This window comes from Contarinia nasturtii, unplaced genomic scaffold (genome assembly GCF_009176525.2).
Source record: "Contarinia nasturtii isolate CC-2019 unplaced genomic scaffold, AAFC_CNas_1.1 Cnas_scaffold_2291, whole genome shotgun sequence".
NCBI lineage: Eukaryota > Metazoa > Arthropoda > Insecta > Diptera > Cecidomyiidae > Contarinia > Contarinia nasturtii.
Genome location: NW_022199614.1, coordinates 6,006 through 26,859, shown reverse-complemented (window position 1 = coordinate 26,859; position 20,854 = coordinate 6,006). Strand labels below are relative to the sequence as shown.

Sequence of the window (20,854 nt, the reverse complement as noted above, 5' to 3'; positions counted from 1 at the left end):
AAACAAAAATCATCGAAAAATCATTTCCATTGAGTGCGATGAAAAAACATCGCAAAACTTTCTCTCAATGAGAAATGATTTGAGCGCTCTCTGTCTCTCTCACAACTACATGTGGATAAGTGAGTTTGTTTACGTTCTCTTCTGACAGTTGTTTGAAAACAAATGCAACAGGTTGAAATGGAATTTATTTGCCAACTGTCAACGTTTGATAAATGACGTTTAAAATGTCAAGCATTTCTTAACTGTCAAAGTGTTCAATGACAATTGTTTTATATTTTCGTCTTTGTCATAGTTTGTGAAAACCTGAGTGAATGTGTATTTTTTTTGTAGAGATAATAATTTAAGAAAAAACATTATAATCCATGAAAGAGTCAATAAGTTTTTGTATTTAGTACGCGATTTGCGTTTATTTCTTGCCATGGCCGTAAGTTTCAAATCAAATGCAATATTTTCAAAGGCATACTGAGAATATGTACAATCGAAAGGAATTTAGTGCAATAATGGCGACGCCATTTATTGGGCTGGGATCAAAGTTGAAAATTTCTCATGAAAAATCAGACAAACCCGCATATTATCATTTATTCGCAGAAATATTTCACTAAATAATAGGATTTAATGAATCATGATCGAGAAACGTGTAAAAAAAATTATCGTAGTAGTTGTCCATTTTATATGGCGTGTAACATATAATTGATATAGTTAACAATTATTGATTTTTCATTCAATTCAATATTGTGCTTATTTAAAAAAAAAATTATTCTCATTTTCAGTTGGATTGATTGACTTTTGGGATAACAAAATTTTGAAACAATGGCAGATACTATGATACAAACGGAAACATCCGATTTCGGCTTGCCCAGAGCTGCCCAATGGAACTATGGCAACATCAGCACGGATATTCCATTTGATGACTTGCAAATGAACTCAAGCATAGTAAGAATGCAATTTTGATATTGAATAGAATGCCAAACGGGCACTTCAAAACACTTATTAATTGTAAAATGATACGCTTTTTTTTAGGCTTGGCTGATCGGATCGTTGGGAGCATCAATCTTATGGGTGGTGTACATTACTTTTTATAATTCTCGTGTTGTTGGATACTTTCTTACAAAATTTATAAATCGTATGTTTATGAAAGGATCCTACTTTAAAGTTGGTTTGTATCTGAACAAAATTTAACCTTTTTTCCTAAAATATATTCGATGCAAATTTGAATTCAATTTCATTGTAAATTCCACAGGTTCGTTAAATTTGAATCCTTTGGCCGGCAAAATTATGTTTCGAGATGTCGTGTTCATTTGTTTTGATTATTCAATTCGTGTGCAAGACGGATATTTTATATTTCGTTGGTGGCGTTCGTATGTACCAAAAGATGTGTCCGAAGACTTATCACATTCGGACACTCGACTATCTGTTATGTTGAATGGATTCGAGCTGCATGTATTCAATCGTTCCGAATTGTATGCAAAACTTGAAAAAACATTTGGATTAAAACCTTCGATGTTGATTCCGGTATGTTGATTGTACTGCAAACTATCCTTTAACATTGCGTTGACTATTTTTCTGTCTCTTTCAATTATGCAGAATGAAAATATGACAACCGAAGAAGCCGCAAAAATGCGTGAAGTTGCTTTAAATTTAGAAAATGAACGAAAAAATAGCATGTCAACAAACAAAAATAAAAATGCCAAATCAGAAGCAATGGCAGCTAAAACTTGGCGAGATTTGATTCCGGTCATCAAAATTGACATTTGTTCGGGACGTTTTGTGTTCGGCAATCGATTGACACCAACCACACTTTCGATTTGTGTTGAGGAAGCAAAATGTGTTTATAGTACCAAACCAGCTGCTTCTCGTTTGGATCACTTCATGCACTTTTTAAAGGCAAAAGTTGACAATGCAAAAGTTTTATTAGCACCATCGCCAAAGTATACAGGCTTGGTTGACGACCCACCAAGGTCAGTTTTCAGCTAAGATGAATTTTAATTTTACGACTTTTATCAATTGATATCGTTGTTTCATTCAATTATATAGATATATGGGTGAAGGTTACGTCGTTATGATGTCCAATTTAGTAGAATTATATTATTATATCGATGAACCTGGAATCGTTGAAGAAGAACCAGTTCTATTAACATTAGCGAATGGTGATGTAGTCGAAGCATCGCCGCCCGTTTGGGGTTTAGATGTAAAATGTGGCAAAGGAACAAATTTCAGGTAAACTATAATTTTTCTTTCGGGTTCTTTTTACATATATATTTTTAAGAAAATTAAAAAAAATGTTAGACAATTTGTTGAACGAATTTAATTATCACATTTCAGTTATGGACCATGGGCAGACCGACAAAGAGATCACCTTTTTAGGTTTTTCTTTCCTCCCGATTGGCAAACCATGCTCGTGACACAGCCACCAAAACCAGGCGATCGCCGTGAATATCAATCATTTGAATTAAGCTTGAGCACTTTGAATGAAGCAACCATAGATGTGCTATTTTCAAAAAACAAGGAAACAAATGCAATGCATGTCACCATTGGACCTGGTTCATATTTTGAATTGACATTACCGTGGATCATATTGCAAGATGGGTTTACCACAAAGGTGAATCGGATTACCCAATAAATTTCTTATTTTTTTAATAACTTGAAATATTGTTTGGAAATTTTAGGTGGCCGGACAATTGTTACATGTGGAGGCAACAACTAGTTTACAATATCGCAGTTTGGCAAAATGTGAATCGCTTGAGTTCAAAATTCGGATACACTATCCATTGAGGTAATATTATTATCAGTTTAAGAATCAAAATATTTTGAAATTATTGCGTTCCCTAATGATTGCAGAAATCAAAATGATTGATTTTGGATTTCTGCAAACAATATTATTATTTACTGTTTACAGATCTATTTGCAATGGTATTAGATTCATGTTATAATAATTGATTTTTATTTAGATTCAACGACCATCAAGAGTGGATCATCAATTTAACAGGTTGCAAAGCGACAGCCTATTTGGTATTTGCACATAAGCTCTTTTTTCAAGATTTAATTGAAGATTGGGCCTCAAAAGCACGGCCTGACATTTTGGAATTTGTTCCATACACTTGGAAATTTTGCATTTTGCTCAAAGAATTCGAAATACTGATGCTTTGCAACGATTTTAATTGGATTGACTGTTCAAGTACCAATCAAGAAAACAACCACTTGGCATTTTGTGGAGACTTATTTGATTTGAGTTTTAATCTTCCGTTCGACGATTTTCTACCAAAGACAATTCCAATTAGACTATGGATTCATGGCGAAGATTTAGATTTATCTTTGTATTTACCAGAAACCAGTACTACACGACCAGTTGTATTAGGTTTGGAAGCAAATATGAAATATCTTACACGCGATGGTCAAGTTAAACGAGTCTGCGATATTCCAAAGAAGAAATGGCGCAAAGACTGCCTTCGAAGGTAATATTAATATTTGCATTTACAATTAGATTCATGTAATTATAATAATTGACTTTTATTTAAACATTTCAGTGCGGGATGGATCGATTGTTGGAGTGTTAGTATTGTTGCTATCAAAATCAATTGGGTTTATCACTTGATTCCGCCATTAGGCCCCGATCCACAAGCAGATATTACCACGCCCGAGAAAGAAGAGATACTACTCAGTCCAATTCGAATGCCGAAACTCAAATCGCCAGCTTTAAAATGGGCCCAAACTGATTCGGCACAGTTCGATCCAAACACGCTACCGCCCGACAAAGTGAACGTTGAAATTGAAATCGGTTCATCAGTACTTTTTGCATATGGCACCATTTTACGTAATTTCATCAATTTAAAAGTATGTTAACTTATTTGGAACTTCAATAGAAAAAGATTTTACTACGTTATTATTTGAATTTTTTTGCGCAGGAGAATATATTTGGCGAAGATCAAGAGTTCACAGACATGAGTGTTAGTGTAGCAAATACAAAGTCGGCGCTGTTACCAAATCTTACCCAGCCACTTTTGAAAGTGCCATTAAATTCATCGAACAAAGACGATGCGTCAAAATCCATTTCAGAAGCAAGTGCTGGTATTGAAGAAAAGCCAAAACCTTTTGATCCACGAATCTACCGTCCATTGGAAGTAATCGTTTCATTTACGATTCATGATGTTCAAGCTCACATCGTTAAGGTATTTACAATGAACTTATAAAAAAAAGTCTTATTAAATAAGCTATTTATTTGTTTTCTTGACAGAGTTGCAACGACAACGATCCACCATGTCCAATTGTTCTCATTGAACGACTGGGTTTGGAGCTCAAAAAACGATTTTATGAAACTGAAATTCAAATTCTGGTTAGTCCGTCTTTCCTAATATCATCTGATACTGTTGTTCGACCCAACAAAGAGAAACATTTGAAGCAGGGCCATTTGCTTCTATCAGCACTACAGGTAAATTTTTGACAATCCCTGGCAATCATAATTATATTATTTGTTTTTTTTTTATTTGTTTTAAGGTGCGTGGTCATGCAATGTTCAGTATGGAAGGAAGATCACTAGATGAAGAGACAGTTGAATATGCGTGGTTACTTGAAGTACATCTAGGAAAATTGTCGGGCAAATTAACTGTGCCACAACTATATAACATTGTAATTGGACTCGAAACATTTTTGACATTGGCTATCGATGCAGAGAATGAACTGCGACCGCCAATTTCTCAACGAAACTGTCATCACGGGGTTCCATCGAGTCAATGTGCTCATACAAAAGATGAAATCAAGTATCGTTGTCCAACCTCCGAAGATATAAAATATCGTATGACTCGTGTAGCTATCGACGTTATCGACTTGTATTTAATAGATAGCGGAACAGCATTACACACATGGGTAAGAAGAAATAATCGTATTTTCTGTCAAAACACAAAACCAAATAATTGACTCCTAATATTCTTTATAATTTTGGCCACAGATATCTCCAGTGAGAGTATCAACGTGCAATTTACATGGACAAAAAGTGAAGTCAGGTGTAACGGCATTAATATCTACTGTACTTGTTCGGCACTTTGTGTCAACCAATGGACACTTTAGTCAGCCAAACAACGGCAGCAGTTTGTATAGCAATACGAATACAACAGGTAGTGGTCGATCTTCAAAAGTGCCACATCAGTACAGTCAAAATAATTCCGATGAAAAACGTGAAGATTTGAATATTTTGGTGAAAAAAGATGCAACCAGTTCAGTGAAATATAAGAAGGAGTCTGATTATGGCTTTATTGGCGGACATCGCAGAGGTTCCAGAGACAAAGATGAACATCGTCGATCACGTGAAAATGACATTCATCATCGTCGCGATCGTGACGAATATTCGTCGATGCATTCTTCTGGCAGAGACAAAATAAAAGAGTCAGATATAGATCCATGGCTTGAAGTTGGATGTGTTTCATTTGGACCGGTTGTTTTGGAATCTGCATCTGCCTTACCAATTCCAGAACATTGCTTGCACCTAATTCAACATAAGTACAGAATTGCTTTTTAATCTTTCAAAAGAATGAATATAAACTATAAATCAAATATGTTTTCAGTTTCCTAAAGCTACACGACAAACGACACAAACGTCTTTGGTTCTTATGGAATTCTGGATTCGATTCAGTGCGATGCGGATGCATAGGTGGTGCTGCGTTTTTTGGCAGCAATATCAATGGGCCAAAATTCTTTAAACCCTCCGCGCAAGATATTCAAGATGGCATCAATATAGCACGATATCAGTAAGTGACAAGTTTTTCATTGATGCTCTTTGCTGCGACGAAATATAATTTTTTTTACTTATAATTCTATTTTATTCCAGCATTAATACAAATTCAAAAGAATATGGATTCGGTCAAAGTGTTCTGTACGAAAATCAATTGGTCTTTCATACACCACCATACAGTTTGCAACCAGTGTCACTTCAAGAATGTTATGAATACATTGGAAAAACTAATATTATTGTATCAAAATATGACCCTGAACCGAAATCACCGCACAATGTTGAAACCTTGTGCACCAGCAATATTTCTCCAATCGAAAAATGCGACAGGCAATCAAGAAATTCAGAAGGTGGATCGCCAAATGTGCTCGAAAGAAAAATGCGCAAGCAACCAACATCGTAAGCATTACACTTATTGATATTTTCATTTTCGTAATCGAAGAATAATCCAATTTATTTTGTGCAGAACTCAACGACAAACTAACAATCAAAATAGTTCACATGAAGTTCCATACGCCCGGCTAATTGATAGCCCTAACAAGAAACAAGGACAAACTGGAAGTAGTTCAACTCCAGTGCATGATTTGGATATCAAAATCAGAACTAATCGATCTATTCAAATGCCAACACCAAAATCGAGTGCATCTGAATCCAAATTGACCGTGGACTATTTTCAAAAAAGCGATATTTCGGTATGAATCTTAATCAAGAGCGTAAACATATAGTAGTGTAAGAAATAATATTTATAAACTTATTTTTTCTTAAATGTTCCAATAGATTCCAAGTGAAATAATGTCACATTCAGCTCCACAAACTCACCCATTACAATTTGATTCGGATCAATCGATTGATAGCAAAATTAAATCGGATGAATCGTTGGCACGTGAAGTTCAACGAACCATATCACTCACTTCGGAAAATCCATCAGAAACATTCTTCTCAGCAGATGAAGATATGCATTCATCTAGCCTGAGAACGAGTATTAATGATCGTGTGAATCAGAAGAAGAGATTTGCATCAGATTTAAGGTAAGAGTCTCTTACTAAGAGATTTATCCCAATTTCATAGATCACAAAATTTAAATAATTTTAAACGTTTTTATAGTATCGGTGCGCCTCCAGACTTAGATGCTTGTTTGTCAACACATCGTAGTGAATACGAAATTCACACTCCAGATAATAGAGACTATCGCGTAAATGCTAAACGTCCCCAAAGTACAGCCGAACTGGTAAGCATACAATTATTCGGATTTCTCTATTTAAACTGCTTTTGATTTGCTGTAATGAAAGTTTTTTCTTGGCACCAATGCTTGCATGTCGAATCACTTCTTTAAAAATATTTTATATGAATTCTACTAACACAATTTCATCATCAATTCATATACAACAATTTTTATTCATATATATCCAATACACCAAAATATCACATCACATTAAAAACCATACATAAATAGAGCAACGACGAACGTCGTTGTCTCCACGGTCTTGCAACGCCACTTAGGAGATTATGTAGCGTTTCACCAAGACCAGAGTTCAGGCACTTTAAACCAGTATTTGATGTGAGTAAGCTTTTTTGCAATCCAGTGTGTCAGTTCTATGTTATTTTCATTTTGGTTTGTTCAATTTTTTATTCTTTTCTTAAAAGAAATTTCGATAATATTTTAATTTTAAAAAATTAAGTAGCAACTAATGTGAGTTTTCTTTCTTGGAAAAAAGAAACCAATTTTTTCAGTTTTCAAAAAAATCCATTTCCCGAAAATTCTTATTCAGTGTAAATAATCAAATTCTTCTTTTCTAGGCTGAGTCGCAAGAATCTTCGTCCGATTCACCATCACTCTCATCGAATTCATTCATATCGGCTATGTCTTCACAGGAAGATATCACGTTGGTCAATCTTCATATGCAAGTAAACAAACCGATAATCGATTCACCTCTGCTAATGGCCAGCTATGTGTCACATCTTGCGCAAGTACGATGCACGAATTGGTCCAGTTGTTGTCTGCCATTGGGTGCTGACGCGTTTTCAACACCACTCTTCCAACAGAACGAAGACGGTGGTTTAACCTATATTGGTAAGATTGAATAATGTCATAATTGAAGATTATTTAATGACTAATGATATTTAAAAATTATGTTTTATCATAAAGGTTGTAAATTGGTGCCTCATTTTAACACATACTCAAATTGGCGTGAAATTCGAATAGTTTCAAATTCGGATTCCGGTAGCACATCGTCCATGCATACAACACAATCTATGCCACGATCACATCCATGGGACCCAAGTGTAACGATTCATGGTAGCCATATTGAAAGTGAGCATAATTTTTTTGATGTTGATTTTAAAAGAGCAATTGGTGTTAATACGATTTTTTCACTCGATTTAGCTGATGAAAAGGAATTTATGACGTCACAAAATGATACTGCAACGCGAAATTCGGTTGTTGTCAAGTTCAAAGGAAATCTGGAAGTGACATTGACTCCTCTTCTTTTGGAAGGATTACAAAGGTAAGCTATACATATTATGCCCATTGCCTATATTAAATGATTGACGTAAATATTTAACCAATTCTTTTAGAATGATCGAAACGGCCATACCACTTTTTTCAACAATACATCCATTAAATGTTATCAATTCGATGCATGCCTCTTGCATTCGAAATGTCGAAGCGGCAAACATTTTGAAAAAAGATCAATCACTTAGCTATTGGTCACGTGTACATTCGAATTCAAAACGATCAACGGCCGAACGAAATCTTCAAGGTCCTGGTGGTGGATCAGGACCAGTTATTACAGACGTTTACGAGGAAAGTATTTCAACACAAATTCAAGGACTGATTGTTTTACAACGCGTAAACATTTCACTTATTCAAACATCTGTGGTCGAAGAGGTGATATCGTTCTCAGCACTGGACAATGTACAAGAGTTGAGTTGTGCATCATTGTTGGCTGTAAGTTTCGATGGAATTTGCGCGCGTTTGCATCTTGGCAAAACAACAAAAGCAGCCATTCACACCGTTTACACCCAGCCAACTGTTCGGTCAAGTGGATTGAAAAAAGGTCGCATAATGAAGGGAACAAGAGCTCTATTATGTGAGTAAACTATTTATTTTAAACGTTTTATTTTCAAAATATTCAACAATTACTCTTCTTTTGTTTCTAGCTCACTTATCTTCACATACTCGTAACGATAACATTCCTGGTGAACCGATCTTAATCGAGACATCGGAGAAACAACAAGAAGAGCTCGTGATCACATGTGATATTTCAAAGGCACATGCTCAACTAAGACGTTTGAAAAATGAAGGAGTTGTCCTTCAAGATGGTCAAATTATTATTACCGCCATTCCACAGCACAAAAGTCGTGCAATGTTCGACTGCTTAAAATTGCCAGAGGAATCAAATAAAGATATGGGCGCTTTTGGTTTCATTATGTTTGAATGTGGTTTAGAAGGCATAAAAACCAAAATGGTTAAACGGTAAAAAAAATGAATTTTCTTTTTAAAAGTACAATAAAAACATTTATTGAATTTAAATTCCAGATCACAATTTGAAAAATCCGAAAATAATGAGGATAATATCAAATCGGTTGTTGATTCAACAAATAAACGAGATGCAACGAATGCTGAAAAAGTTGTGAAAGAAGAAGTAGCCGGAACAAAAGGAACTGAAACGGTAATACCAAAAAGCAACCTAAAAAATCCGACAACGCCAAAAACGCCACGTGAAAAACTCACACCAAACGCTGATACTAAGATAAAAGATGGCGAAAGCAATGTCAAAGATAAAATTAAATTTTCATTCAAATCATCTGAATCGGTTCACAAAGCTGGTAGCGATCAAGCTCAGCCATCAACATCAACTGCAAATACAACACCTCACGAACACAAAGAAAGTAAAGCGGTTGTTGGTGTTTCAAACAATGGTCGTGCATCATCTTGTGTAATTGATTTGAAAACTGTGTGGTTTAATTTTGCTGCACCGCCAAGTGTTCCAATCACACGAAAAATCGACTATACACGTTTGGATTGGAACTTACTGAGCACTGCATCTCCTGCAATTACAGCATGGATGAATCCGAGCAATCGATTTGCCATTAAAGTTGTGGCAATGATGAAGGCTTTCCATCTAAGGCGCACGGCCATTGCTGCTTGTATCATGGCGGATGGACTTGAAGTTCAGGGCATTCAGAAACATCCGAAAGTATGAATGGGAATACAATTAACAAGTTCAAATAAATAATTTAATTCAATTTGCTTCTTCGATAGACTCGCTATTCTGCTAAATTTACACCGCTAGCAAAGACTCTTCAAGAGGATCCATCATGTCAACTATGCACTGTGATGCAGAAATTCGTTATTCAAGAGACCGCCCACAAAATCAACGACATATTGAAACATCCAGATATGCCACAGCTAACAACATTACGTCAGGTAAAAAAAATTTGGTCAAACAAATATTGTTTTTACAGCTTCACCCCCATTACTTAAGTAACATATTACTTTATTACAATACCGAAGAATCACGGTAATAAATTAAAAAAAAATCAATTTTTGCTTCAATACAGGGTGTAATAGTCTTGAGTCGTCAATGGAAAAATATGCTGTACAATCCAATGCTTTTTGAACATCAATACAAATATAAGTTGTCAAGACCGATGAATGTAACATTCGCCGTTCCCCAATCGGAAGAGGTAAACACGTAATATTTTGTTTGTGTTCACCATGTTTAGCATCACATCAAATCGCTCAAATAACTTAAAATTTCATACATTGACTTTTGCGTTAAGCGAACTGAATCGAGAATTATATATGAAATGTTTCAGAGTACATGCTCATCGAATGATGAGATTTTTGGATTTTATGGCGAATCCTATACAAATGGTAAAAATAATTGAAAAACAAAATCTTATAATTTGGTTTATCTGTGTCAAATCACTTTTATGCATTTTAATCGATATCGCTTTGGGCTCAAATACAAAATTTCGTGCACCATTTTTTCACTCAACAAAATTTATCAACATACTATTTTTCATCTATCAAACTGCGTTCGATAGCGCTGATCCTGTATAAATTGTGTCTACGTCTTTTCTGATGTGAAATTTAAACATTGTGACTAACAAAGTAAACATTTCCCAACTTGTTAAAGCGCTTTTGTCGCAAGGTTTTTTCCCGGCTGTTGTGCACATTTGTATTTTTTTTTTCTTGAACTGAAATGATTTACAGGAAGGTGAAGATGAAAACGACATGGATGGAAATGAACCGACCGAAAATAATACTCTAATCATCGATGAAGAGAGTGAACATACGATGCTTTTGGGACGTGGTGTGAATCAACAACAATATAAGGGTAACGATTTTCTCTTCAAACCAGTTTCCCTTCCCAATTTCCAAGTGTATAATATTTTTATGCTTTATCTATTTGCTTTAATTGTTTGCTTTTATGATAATAATTGTCTTTGGTATTTTATCATTTGGGTTTGTGTTATTTCAAAGATGTGTTTTAACACATAACTTCATAAATGTTTTGGCACCGTCTTGAAACTTATATTTATTGTGTTTTTATGCTGATAATCTGTTTTTTATTCATTATCAAATAAAGTACTGAAGGCACCTGATATCACGACTCAGGTAAAACTGTCGGATTCAGCGAATACTTCGCCATCGTTTAATTCAATGAAAATGCGTAAACGATCAAGCAAAACTTCACTTCCACATGTCGTTCATTCGTCACGATCAAGTTTGCACATGTTCCCAATTATATCGGGGCTGGTTGATAAGCAAAACCTTGAAATAGGTGAGATTATTTAATACTTAAATACAATAAATACATACTAAAATAACACAACTCATTTCACTTGCACAAAAACAGAGTATGGAACATTGCAAAACGGTTCGTTGCAATCGTGTTACAGTTCGAATACATCGTTGGATAGACCATGGTCACCACCCAAAGACGATCTGTATTCTTGGATGGCAAAACAGCATAATGACCGAAAGGAATCGACAAATAAAGAAAATACAGAAAACGTTACTGTAAGCAGTTGAATTAATGTTGTATAGTAGTAGATGTTGGTTTTATTGAAATTTCTAATTGGAAATAATCTTTTCAGGAGACCAAACGAACGATGACACCAATAACACGGCCATCATTTGGAACTTCAGTTATGCAGGATTCACTTCGCTTGTTGGATGCACACTTAATATTTGAACCCATCTTAACTTGTCTGGGTGTTATGCCTCAACAAATGGTTAATAATATCACGAATGCTGGTAGGTGATCCGAAATTGCAATTTTCCTTAAAAACAATCCCTAAAAATGATGTACATTACAGATATGCCATCTTTGGATAGCTTGGGTACCAATTTGTCATTGGTCGGTTCTTTCGATTGCATGCGCATTGATATTGTGGTCAGTGAGCAAAATGAGAAAAAGTTAAAAAATCGGCCATGCACGCGGAAGGCAAATGGCAAATTTACAATGCCAAATCTTGAAATGCCTGCATTCTTGTGTGAGCGTGTTGGTGTTGAACTTGAAGTTTTAAAAGTAACGGACGGGCTGAATGATGACAATAAACCGAATGCACTTTATGTATCGCGGGGACAGTTGAAAAAACTGACCAGCACTATGATCAATTTCAGTTTTAATGTACGATACATTTCACAACAAGTGAATATGCCACTGCTGCGATTATTGCATCAAATCACCAATATGTATCAAAACGTAAAGGATGCCCAAGATGAGTTGTGCGATCAACCAACAACTTATCGCAATACGTTACCTTTGAAGGACGAATCTAGCCTAGCATCGGAAATAAATGATCCAACCATAATGGAATCATTGCAAGAACCACTTGATAGCACACTGCATGATGAACATTATGACAAATTCAACGAGGGCTATCATTTGGGCAATTCTAGCAGTCGATCAAGAATGCCAACGCTTGCATTAACACCATCGCCTGGACTGCGAAGACCTCAAAGTTTTGCACAAAAGTTAAAATCAACAAGTAAACAAGTCAAAGGGAAACTAGGATACACTAATCTCAACGAGAGCATCTTAACACCGATTAAAAAGAGCCCAACAATGTCCATCGATAATCCATTTCGAACACCAAAAACATTTTCAGAACATCAAAAATCATTTGGCCTTGCATCTGATGTACATACGCACCGATCATCATCGTCCAATATTTTGCCGGGTAGTACGATTGATACGCCAATATGCTGGAAAACAATGTTCCATTTACTTGAGCTATATGCAACCATGCCTGAAACGAAAACGGTTGCACAAAGGTAAATTTCATTGCTCTGTCTTAATTGAAACTTCAATTTTTACATTTATTATTTTCTTTAGAGTGTCTATATCGCCTGACCCAACCGAAAAAGCACAAAAAAAATTAAATATTTCAAATGAGTCCAAGACAATTGACATCGAAGACGAAAAACCTACAACACCATTGCCTCCACATCGAGAGACGTCTCAGCCCGAACGAACTCGTTTGATTGTATTTGGCGTTGCCAAAATTCAAAAGACACGTTTATTAGCAACACTCAGTGGATTGAAGGTAAACTAATTAATTCATGTTCTGAAAAATCGGAGCAAACTAACTTAGAACGGTTTTTAATCTCATTAGTTGGAGGCCGAAATCAGTGCTTTACACAGCAGTGCGACGTGGCGAAAGAAAACGAGACCGATAGCTTTAGAGTGTTCACACACTGGACAGGTGGGACGAGCAATGATCGTTTTACTCGAAGGTGTTGCTCCGAATCAACAGACTGTGGTCAAAGTAACCGTTGGAAAAAGTCAAACGCTTTACTCAAGTGTTTCGAGACGAGGTAAAGATAAAAACAATGGACTGCTATCGATCGGAGCTGTAAATATTGACATTCCACAACATCCTGTTGCTTTACATGGGGTAATGACTAGAAGTTCGAAGCAATTGTCAACAACGTTGCAGGTAATATATATTCGAACACTTTTTACCGCCATATATTCATTACTAACGCCGTTTTTCTTTTCGATTTGTTTTAAAGGAATTGAGAGTAACAAGAAATTCGGCAAGATTACGTCAAAATGAAGAAGCTGAATCACCGACACATTCCAAAGACAATTCAAAAGATAATGGACCAAATATTGAAAAGTCCACGCCTTATCCAACAAAACTTAAATCAGCTAGCGGATTAATCCAACCACTTGTAATGCAATTCAATATTCTATTGCAAAGTTTATCGATATCGGCTGCATTGCTTCCATCGCTTCAGGCTCAGTACAAAATGGATCGAGTCACATCTAATGGAATTAGCGGATGCAAAGCAAAATTCACGATTGACTTACCAAATCATACATTAAGTTTTACAACAAAACATCACGTATGTATTGACACTTTAATCGAACAATTTATAGTTACGATGACAAATCTCTAATGTTATCATCTCAACAGACTGCTGATACAATACTTCCACCAGAGGCTTCAATTTCCTTGCCTCCGATTCATGTAAGTGCACAGTATGTAAATGAAAGTGCATCTCAAGACATTCCTGTCGATGGCGTTATTCTAAGGCAAGGTGGTTATGTGTCAGCTTCCGCCGAAATTGGTAAATTTGAACGATGTTTGACCACCGATTTGCTCAATCACTTGGTATTTGCACAAAAAGTATGTATTCAATTACTCTACAATTCCTGATCCATTCTTTCGATTCTGTTCCATTACCTATTGATTATTTCCATTTTTCCATTCTTTTCTTCTGATCAACTTAAGGTATTCATGCGTGAGGTAAATGAGGTGGTACAAAAGGTTCTAATGACAGGTGAAAAACCAGTACCCCTTTGGTTAGATGACACTGAGATTGGCAATACATCATCTGTGAAACAAACAAATATTCTATTTTCGCTCAATATTCGGATGGAACGTATTCAGTTGACAGCAACGACGCCATGCTCATCGGCTGTACGCTTTGAAACCAATGCTTTAGAGTTTCATTTATCAAACAGAGTGAAAAATATTGCCGAACGAGCCAACACAAAACTTTTTGTAAAAGCTCAAATTGATTTCAATTTATCACTTGGGCAAATTATTAAAAATCTAATGTTCGATGAAGCTGATCCAGAATTTCAACAGTATGCATTTTTCAATACAACGATCGACTTGAGGAATGCATTCCAAAATGAAATGATGAACGATGACCAAGAATTGGTGCTAATTACATTGAAACGGCCACTTATATACATTCAGCCAGTTGCTGTAGATAAAGCAATTTTGGTGTGGTTAAACTATAAAAATGCCTATGAATATTGGGCAGAGAAACGTGCCAATTTGAATAAAGATGTACTTACAGCGACACAACAAGTATTTGAGAAAATGCCATTCCAAAATTTGGGAGCATCGAACTTATCGACTCTGTTCCTTGCACTCACTGTCGAAGATATGGGCATTTGCTTGCCGCTAAATCAACCACCAATGGTAAATCGTGTTTTTTTTCATGTTTCAATTAAATAACAAAAAATACATTAAAATTTCAGACAAATTGGACAGCACGATCGTTTGCTGACTTCGAGCCGAGAGGCGCTGTTGTAATAACACTTGAGAATACAAATATAACAGCATGTAATTCAGGATCACTCGTATCAACCGGCAAATTTTTCGGCTTGTGTTTACGATTTGCGGATGTTTTTGAAACAACATTGGATGATTGGAAGCCAAATATGAACGAACCGATTATGAATTTGTGTGTGGTGTCTGAGGGTACATACGAAGTGTGTTCACGTACGACTGTTGCGAAAAACTCTACTGAAAATGCCAAATGGTTGCTCAATGTGAAGTGGCAAATGGAAGGTGTTGACGTGAATTTGGATGTGAACATTGGAAAACAGCTTTCTGCTTTGGGCCACACATTGACAACGCTGTCAAGTTTTGAAGAAGATGAAAGCACAACAATTTACAGTCAAGATAGTGATGATGGAGATGGCAGCGTGAAAACAAATAAGGTAAGCACACTTCAATAATGGTTGGTATTTTCAAAATGAAATAATTTTCTTCACATTTTAGGAAAAACAAACCAAACGACAACAGAAAACAATGGAAAATATCCCAGCGTTCATATTAGATCCGACATTGGATTCGAAGAAACGCTCACTAATGATGAAAAAAGAAATGAGCGAACAAGTGAAAACGATAAATGATTTGCGAACACTTGGTGCAACAGCTCAAACAATAGCTGCCGAAGAGAAGCGCCTTCAAGAACTGCAAGCACTATGCTACAAATACTTCCGTCGCGATATGATACACAAATGGAAACGACCTTCAAAGGTTATGCTGAGAACAGCAAATCGATCACAATCCTTTATTGCAGCTTCTCCCAGCGATGAAGATTTCCTGGTTCAAAATTTAGAAGATAATGATCTAAAGACGATGTTTGACTATGACAGTGGTGATCCACAAAGTGAATCATCAAAATCAGGACCCACCCGAAGCTCATCGTTGAAAATCAGAACAAATCAAACCCAACGTGTTTCATTCAACGATACAATGCGTCAGTCGTCTCTACCAAGTGGCGATTCGGTAAATTTTGAATGGAAGGGTTCACAGTTGTCTGATGTCATTGACGTCGATGGAGAACGAGTAGAGCTAAGAAAGAAGAATCCAATTCATCCACAAAAACAACAAGAGCCAAACATTGATTTCGAACTAGATATCAAAGTGTTGGTCAATTCAGGTAAATATCAATTCTGCAAATACAGACAGATTGCTTTATTTGCGTTTATCCGAACGAAATATGATGACCTATATATTTTTGAAGGCCAGTAGTTTATATTTTATCTTACATATCTTTTATCTTTCATGATTGCAGGAAAATGTGTTTTACACACAAAATCAGTTAATGACGAAAAAATCAATGTCAATACATCAGCAACTGTAAAACATCACAAACGTGAACGTAGTATCGGTACGGATTGGGGTAGTCCAGTTGCATCACGACGTAATAAGGACAATAAAAATCGGCTGCGATACACAACTCCACAAAACAATACTGTGCTCATCGATTTAACCATTTTTCACATTCCGGGATTAGATGTAAAATTACATTATGAATCGAAAACTGTATCTGATGAAGCAATGCCACGATTAAGCGTCACCGATACAAGTACGTTTCGGCGAAGTGGCTTCAAGCGTGCATCACTTTTTGCTTGGATGACACTACAAAGTGTACCGGAAGAAACGATAATTTCACCCCACATTTTGGAATTTTTGGAGCAAACGCTTGAACCAATTCCGTTCAAAACTGAAGAACTATTGCCGTCCAACAATCCAGTTAATATGGATCTTTTGCAAGAGAACTACAATTATGTGGCGTACGCATCATTTCCAGTTGATGTCATTGTTTATTTTCACATGCAGCCTTCAACGTTCCGATTTAGCTGTTTACCAGTGTCTCGCGTGGAGTGCCTGCTGCAATTACCAAGCTTGGACATTGTTTTTAGTTCGAAGCGTCAAGATGACGATCAAACGATAAATGATGGAACGGACAAAATACCGACTGGTGGTTTAAGTATTACTGGCTGTCTTGCCGACTTTAATGTGTACATTTTCCATCCATATGGAGGTGGAAAGAAAACAGGACATAAAGAGCAATCACAATTTTCACCGCTGGCAGATAGCGAGCGGAAGGATTCGCTGAGTATAAATGTGGAATTTGTTAAATTTCATTTAACCAGAGCCAGAAAGATCAATTTTGAAACGAACTTCAAAAAATCAAGCGAACAACGTGCGGTTGTAAGATTTTCAACAATCGTTGATATTGGAAGTGCTTCATTCAAGTATGATATGCGCCGTCTAACAGAAATTTTAGCCTTTCCAAATGCTTGGTATCGACGACGTATCGTTCGACGCTTATTTTTAGGTGATATTAGCACGAAAATGAAAACCAATTCAACAAATGAACCGGAAACACCAACAACATCAAATCAAAGTGAAATCAATGCGGACCAAATAGATGCAGAGAAACCTACACGAAAACCGGGTGATTTGCGTTTGAACATTAACAATGATAATATTTCGCAAAATTCAAAATTGCGTTCGGAAAAGTCAAGCTTTGATTCAAGCACATCGTTGTCTGAAAGCAATCAGATCACATCATGGGAAACTCTTGTATTATTTGCCTTCAACTTTACGAAATTGAACGTACAAATGAACATGGGAAATGTTATGGGCAATGTGGTTCGTACAGTGTATTTTAAATTTGATAAACACAAGGGAAGATTCACAATTCGATTTTTTCGACTTTGATTTTCAGATTTGGCTAACAAAAGCATTCCGAAGTGATGGACGATTAAGTATTGGTAGTACAGGTCGTAAAAATATGTACATTGGATTTGGTTTAGGAGGCTCGACGCTCGATGCTAAGGGTGGCATTGTAGGTGGAACTATAGATTTGAACCTAATTAACACATACACCCATATTTGGGAAGAACAGGGACTAGAACCGCATCACCGAATCGGTTTAAATTTAGCGGCACTAGAACTTCGACTGGACTATATGGGAACAAGTGTATGTATTGCTTTTTATATAAATATTTTTCCAAGCCCAAGCATGATGATTGCTCATTTTATGCTTCCTTAAAAAATTAGTGTTTGATGACCCGAATCAGCTCCTTGAACGTTGCCATGAGAGATGAATGGAAGTGCTCAACTGAAGTTGGTAAAATGCTTCCAAATGAACGGCCTACAATCATTTTAATACATGGAGATTTAAGCTGGGATCAGGTAATTAGAACTTTATGCATGGTAGCTGACATCAATGGTAACCATTATACAATTGTTCAAACAGTTCCAAATGATGATATCGAAATCAACAACGGCAGATTTGCTGAAAATGTTTTATAAGCTTGAAGAATTCTTCAGTCAACAATTCAAATCATCAAAGCGTGTATTTACAAACCTGGAGCCACGCCTTTCTAGTCGATCATCGAATAGCATATCACGTCGGCAACGGAAAACGACACTCAACACGGATAATTCATTTGAACCAAAGGAATTCAGTGATGCACATCATCACAGACACTGGCAGAAACCACTGAAGAAGGTAAATATCGCAAATATCCCACAAAACGATCTTCAATTGTATTTATGCATGTTTTATTTTTCTTTCAAAAGGCAAAGGGTTTAATGTTGACAACATTAAGCGTACCACTCCCAAAAACGGGCATTGTTTTGGGCGGTACAATTGAACTGCATGGAACCAACATTTCTCTTGCCTGTTTTCATGGAATCAACTTCAAGGTAATTAAATACAAATTTGAATTGAATTTATCCAAGCAAAAACTAAAACAAAAACTACAATTTTTAATCTAAATTCAAGGCTAAATCATGGGCATTGTTTAGTTTACGTGATCCTTGTATTAATTTTGCTACCGAAGCTAAACAAATTGATAACACGAACGATGTCATTGCCATTCAAACGTTAACATTTGGTTTGGGCATTGCAAACAATACGAATCAAACTCATTCGTTGGCAACAGTGTGCCGCATGACTCGTAATATCATTTTTCCGCCACAGTTCAAAACGTTGCAGGTTAATATTTTATTATAATTAACGTATCTCTAGCACATAGTCTTTTTAATCTAAAATCTTTTTAATCAATAGGAATGGTTTACATACGCATTTGCAAATAGTGATATAGATGGTAATTTAATGAATTTCTCTTTATTGATAATTTACAAATTTAGTGGGTAATATTGGGACTTTTTTATTCCATTTTCATTTAGCTGTTGAACGTTTCCCGGTGTCTGAACGTGAAAAAGAGCAAAACACGAATTCCATTGAGCGAAGTCGAGGTCAATCGAATAAATCACAAGATAATAATCATAATCGAGAAGTGATTTTTGCGTTGCCAAGTCTAAGATTGCATTTCAAATCAGAACATTTGCAAGGTCCATCCACACCAGATACAAACTCTGGTAATTAGAGCGATTCCATTGTCAACAAATGTACATAACATTTAAGATAATTTTTTTTCTCTTTCATTTAGATAAACCATCGGTACAATGTAGTTTTATAACAGAGTTTGAAGATCATATCTTCGTTACAGTCGATGCAGACGCTTTTTTCTTCTTACACGATTTGATAACATCCTATGTTAAGGAGAAGGAGAAAACGGTAACATATTTTTTTAGGAAAATAAATAGTCTGATGACTTAGCTTTGAATATTTTTTTTTTACTTGATGTTATCTTAGTTGATCTCTCAAAATGCACGTGCATCATCACCAAATCCATCACAATCGGGTAATTCACCTACTAGTGATGCTAAGAAGTCTGAACCAACACCAACAAGTACAACATCCTTAACAAGCACTTCCTCTGCCGATGGAAGTACAAATCAATCAAAGAAAGGAACGGAAAAGTTACAAACAATGTTGAATAATAAAACAATTAGCGCCAAATTAAATAAGTCTGAAATAGAAGCTTATTTAAGAGATTGGAGAAATTTCGAGTGTCAAACGTGGCATTTAGAGCCAACCGTTCGTTTGCTTTCTTGGGCTGGAAAATCAATCGAACCATATGGTATCGACTATATTCTCAATAAACTAGGATTCAGTCATGCAAGGACCACTATACCAAAATGGATTCAACGTGGATTCATGGACCCATTAGATTCCTTGGAAGCACTTCTTATCATTCAACTGCTCAGCTTAGTGAGTAAAGACGAATCAAGTGACACTAAAAAAGAAAAATAATTTTGCGATCAATGTAGATACCAATATTTACAATTGGAAATACTTTTTACTGCAGCAATAATAATTATGTTTAGCCATATGCAAATGTTAATTCCGGACGATAAAGAAAAACGAACCAATTTCTATATTTTCAGTTTAAAAAAATGAGATTTAATTATTTGCAATATAAAATGACAACTTGCTGCACTGTTCGTATTATTCGTATTAATATGTATTAGAAAGTAAAGAAAAACGTCAATATAATTCAATGTGGTATTATTAAATTATTTATTGTCAATTTCTTTTTGCATTTTCAAAACTAATTATGATTATAAATACATACATGTATAATAAGAATATTTCTCGTTTTTATTTTGATCATCGTCTGGCATTTTTTCAACCTTGTGATTCTGCCATTTTTCTTA

General features: G+C 35.7%; 1 protein-coding gene across 2 annotated transcripts; it reads left to right on the top strand.

The window, feature by feature from the left end:
* The first annotated feature begins 303 nt into the window (after positions 1–303).
* LOC116348168 (transmembrane protein KIAA1109) lies at positions 304–20,697 on the top strand. 2 transcript variants are annotated; one of them, XM_031779070.1, is made up of 50 exons: positions 304–424; positions 771–933; positions 1,021–1,156; positions 1,241–1,512; positions 1,585–1,958; positions 2,035–2,217; positions 2,323–2,599; positions 2,667–2,773; positions 2,949–3,452; positions 3,525–3,831; positions 3,903–4,166; positions 4,232–4,426; positions 4,492–4,860; positions 4,943–5,490; positions 5,556–5,738; positions 5,819–6,118; positions 6,186–6,411; positions 6,497–6,747; positions 6,824–6,947; positions 7,173–7,277; positions 7,517–7,790; positions 7,866–8,030; positions 8,103–8,223; positions 8,294–8,808; positions 8,879–9,194; positions 9,258–9,918; positions 9,984–10,148; positions 10,283–10,408; positions 10,941–11,064; positions 11,317–11,511; positions 11,587–11,750; positions 11,828–11,987; positions 12,050–13,010; positions 13,072–13,282; positions 13,352–13,675; positions 13,752–14,087; positions 14,159–14,371; positions 14,477–15,178; positions 15,238–15,702; positions 15,764–16,430; positions 16,566–17,932; positions 18,009–18,263; positions 18,344–18,478; positions 18,543–18,797; positions 18,869–18,994; positions 19,074–19,286; positions 19,359–19,398; positions 19,481–19,672; positions 19,744–19,871; positions 19,950–20,697. In XM_031779070.1, exons 2-50 carry the CDS (start codon positions 811–813, stop codon positions 20,448–20,450), a joined length of 14,925 nt encoding a protein of 4,974 aa, XP_031634930.1. In that variant the 5' UTR covers positions 304–424; positions 771–810; the 3' UTR covers positions 20,451–20,697. The 2 variants fall into 2 exon arrangements, with proteins under 2 accessions (XP_031634930.1, XP_031634931.1); XM_031779071.1 differs by lacking the exon at positions 7,173–7,277.
* The last annotated feature ends 157 nt before the right edge of the window (positions 20,698–20,854 follow it).

What these genes read in the sequence shown, in the direction of transcription:
- LOC116348168 (XM_031779070.1), top strand. Translation starts at nt 811, where the DNA reads ATGGCAGATACTATGATACAAACGGAAACATCCGATTTCGGCTTGCCC. An exon ending in AATTGTCAACAACGTTGCAG is followed by an intron (nt 13,676 to 13,751) that starts GTAATATATATT and finishes TTTGTTTTAAAG; the next exon opens with GAATTGAGAGTAACAAGAAA. An exon ending in GGCAGAAACCACTGAAGAAG is followed by an intron (nt 18,798 to 18,868) that starts GTAAATATCGCA and finishes TTCTTTCAAAAG; the next exon opens with GCAAAGGGTTTAATGTTGAC.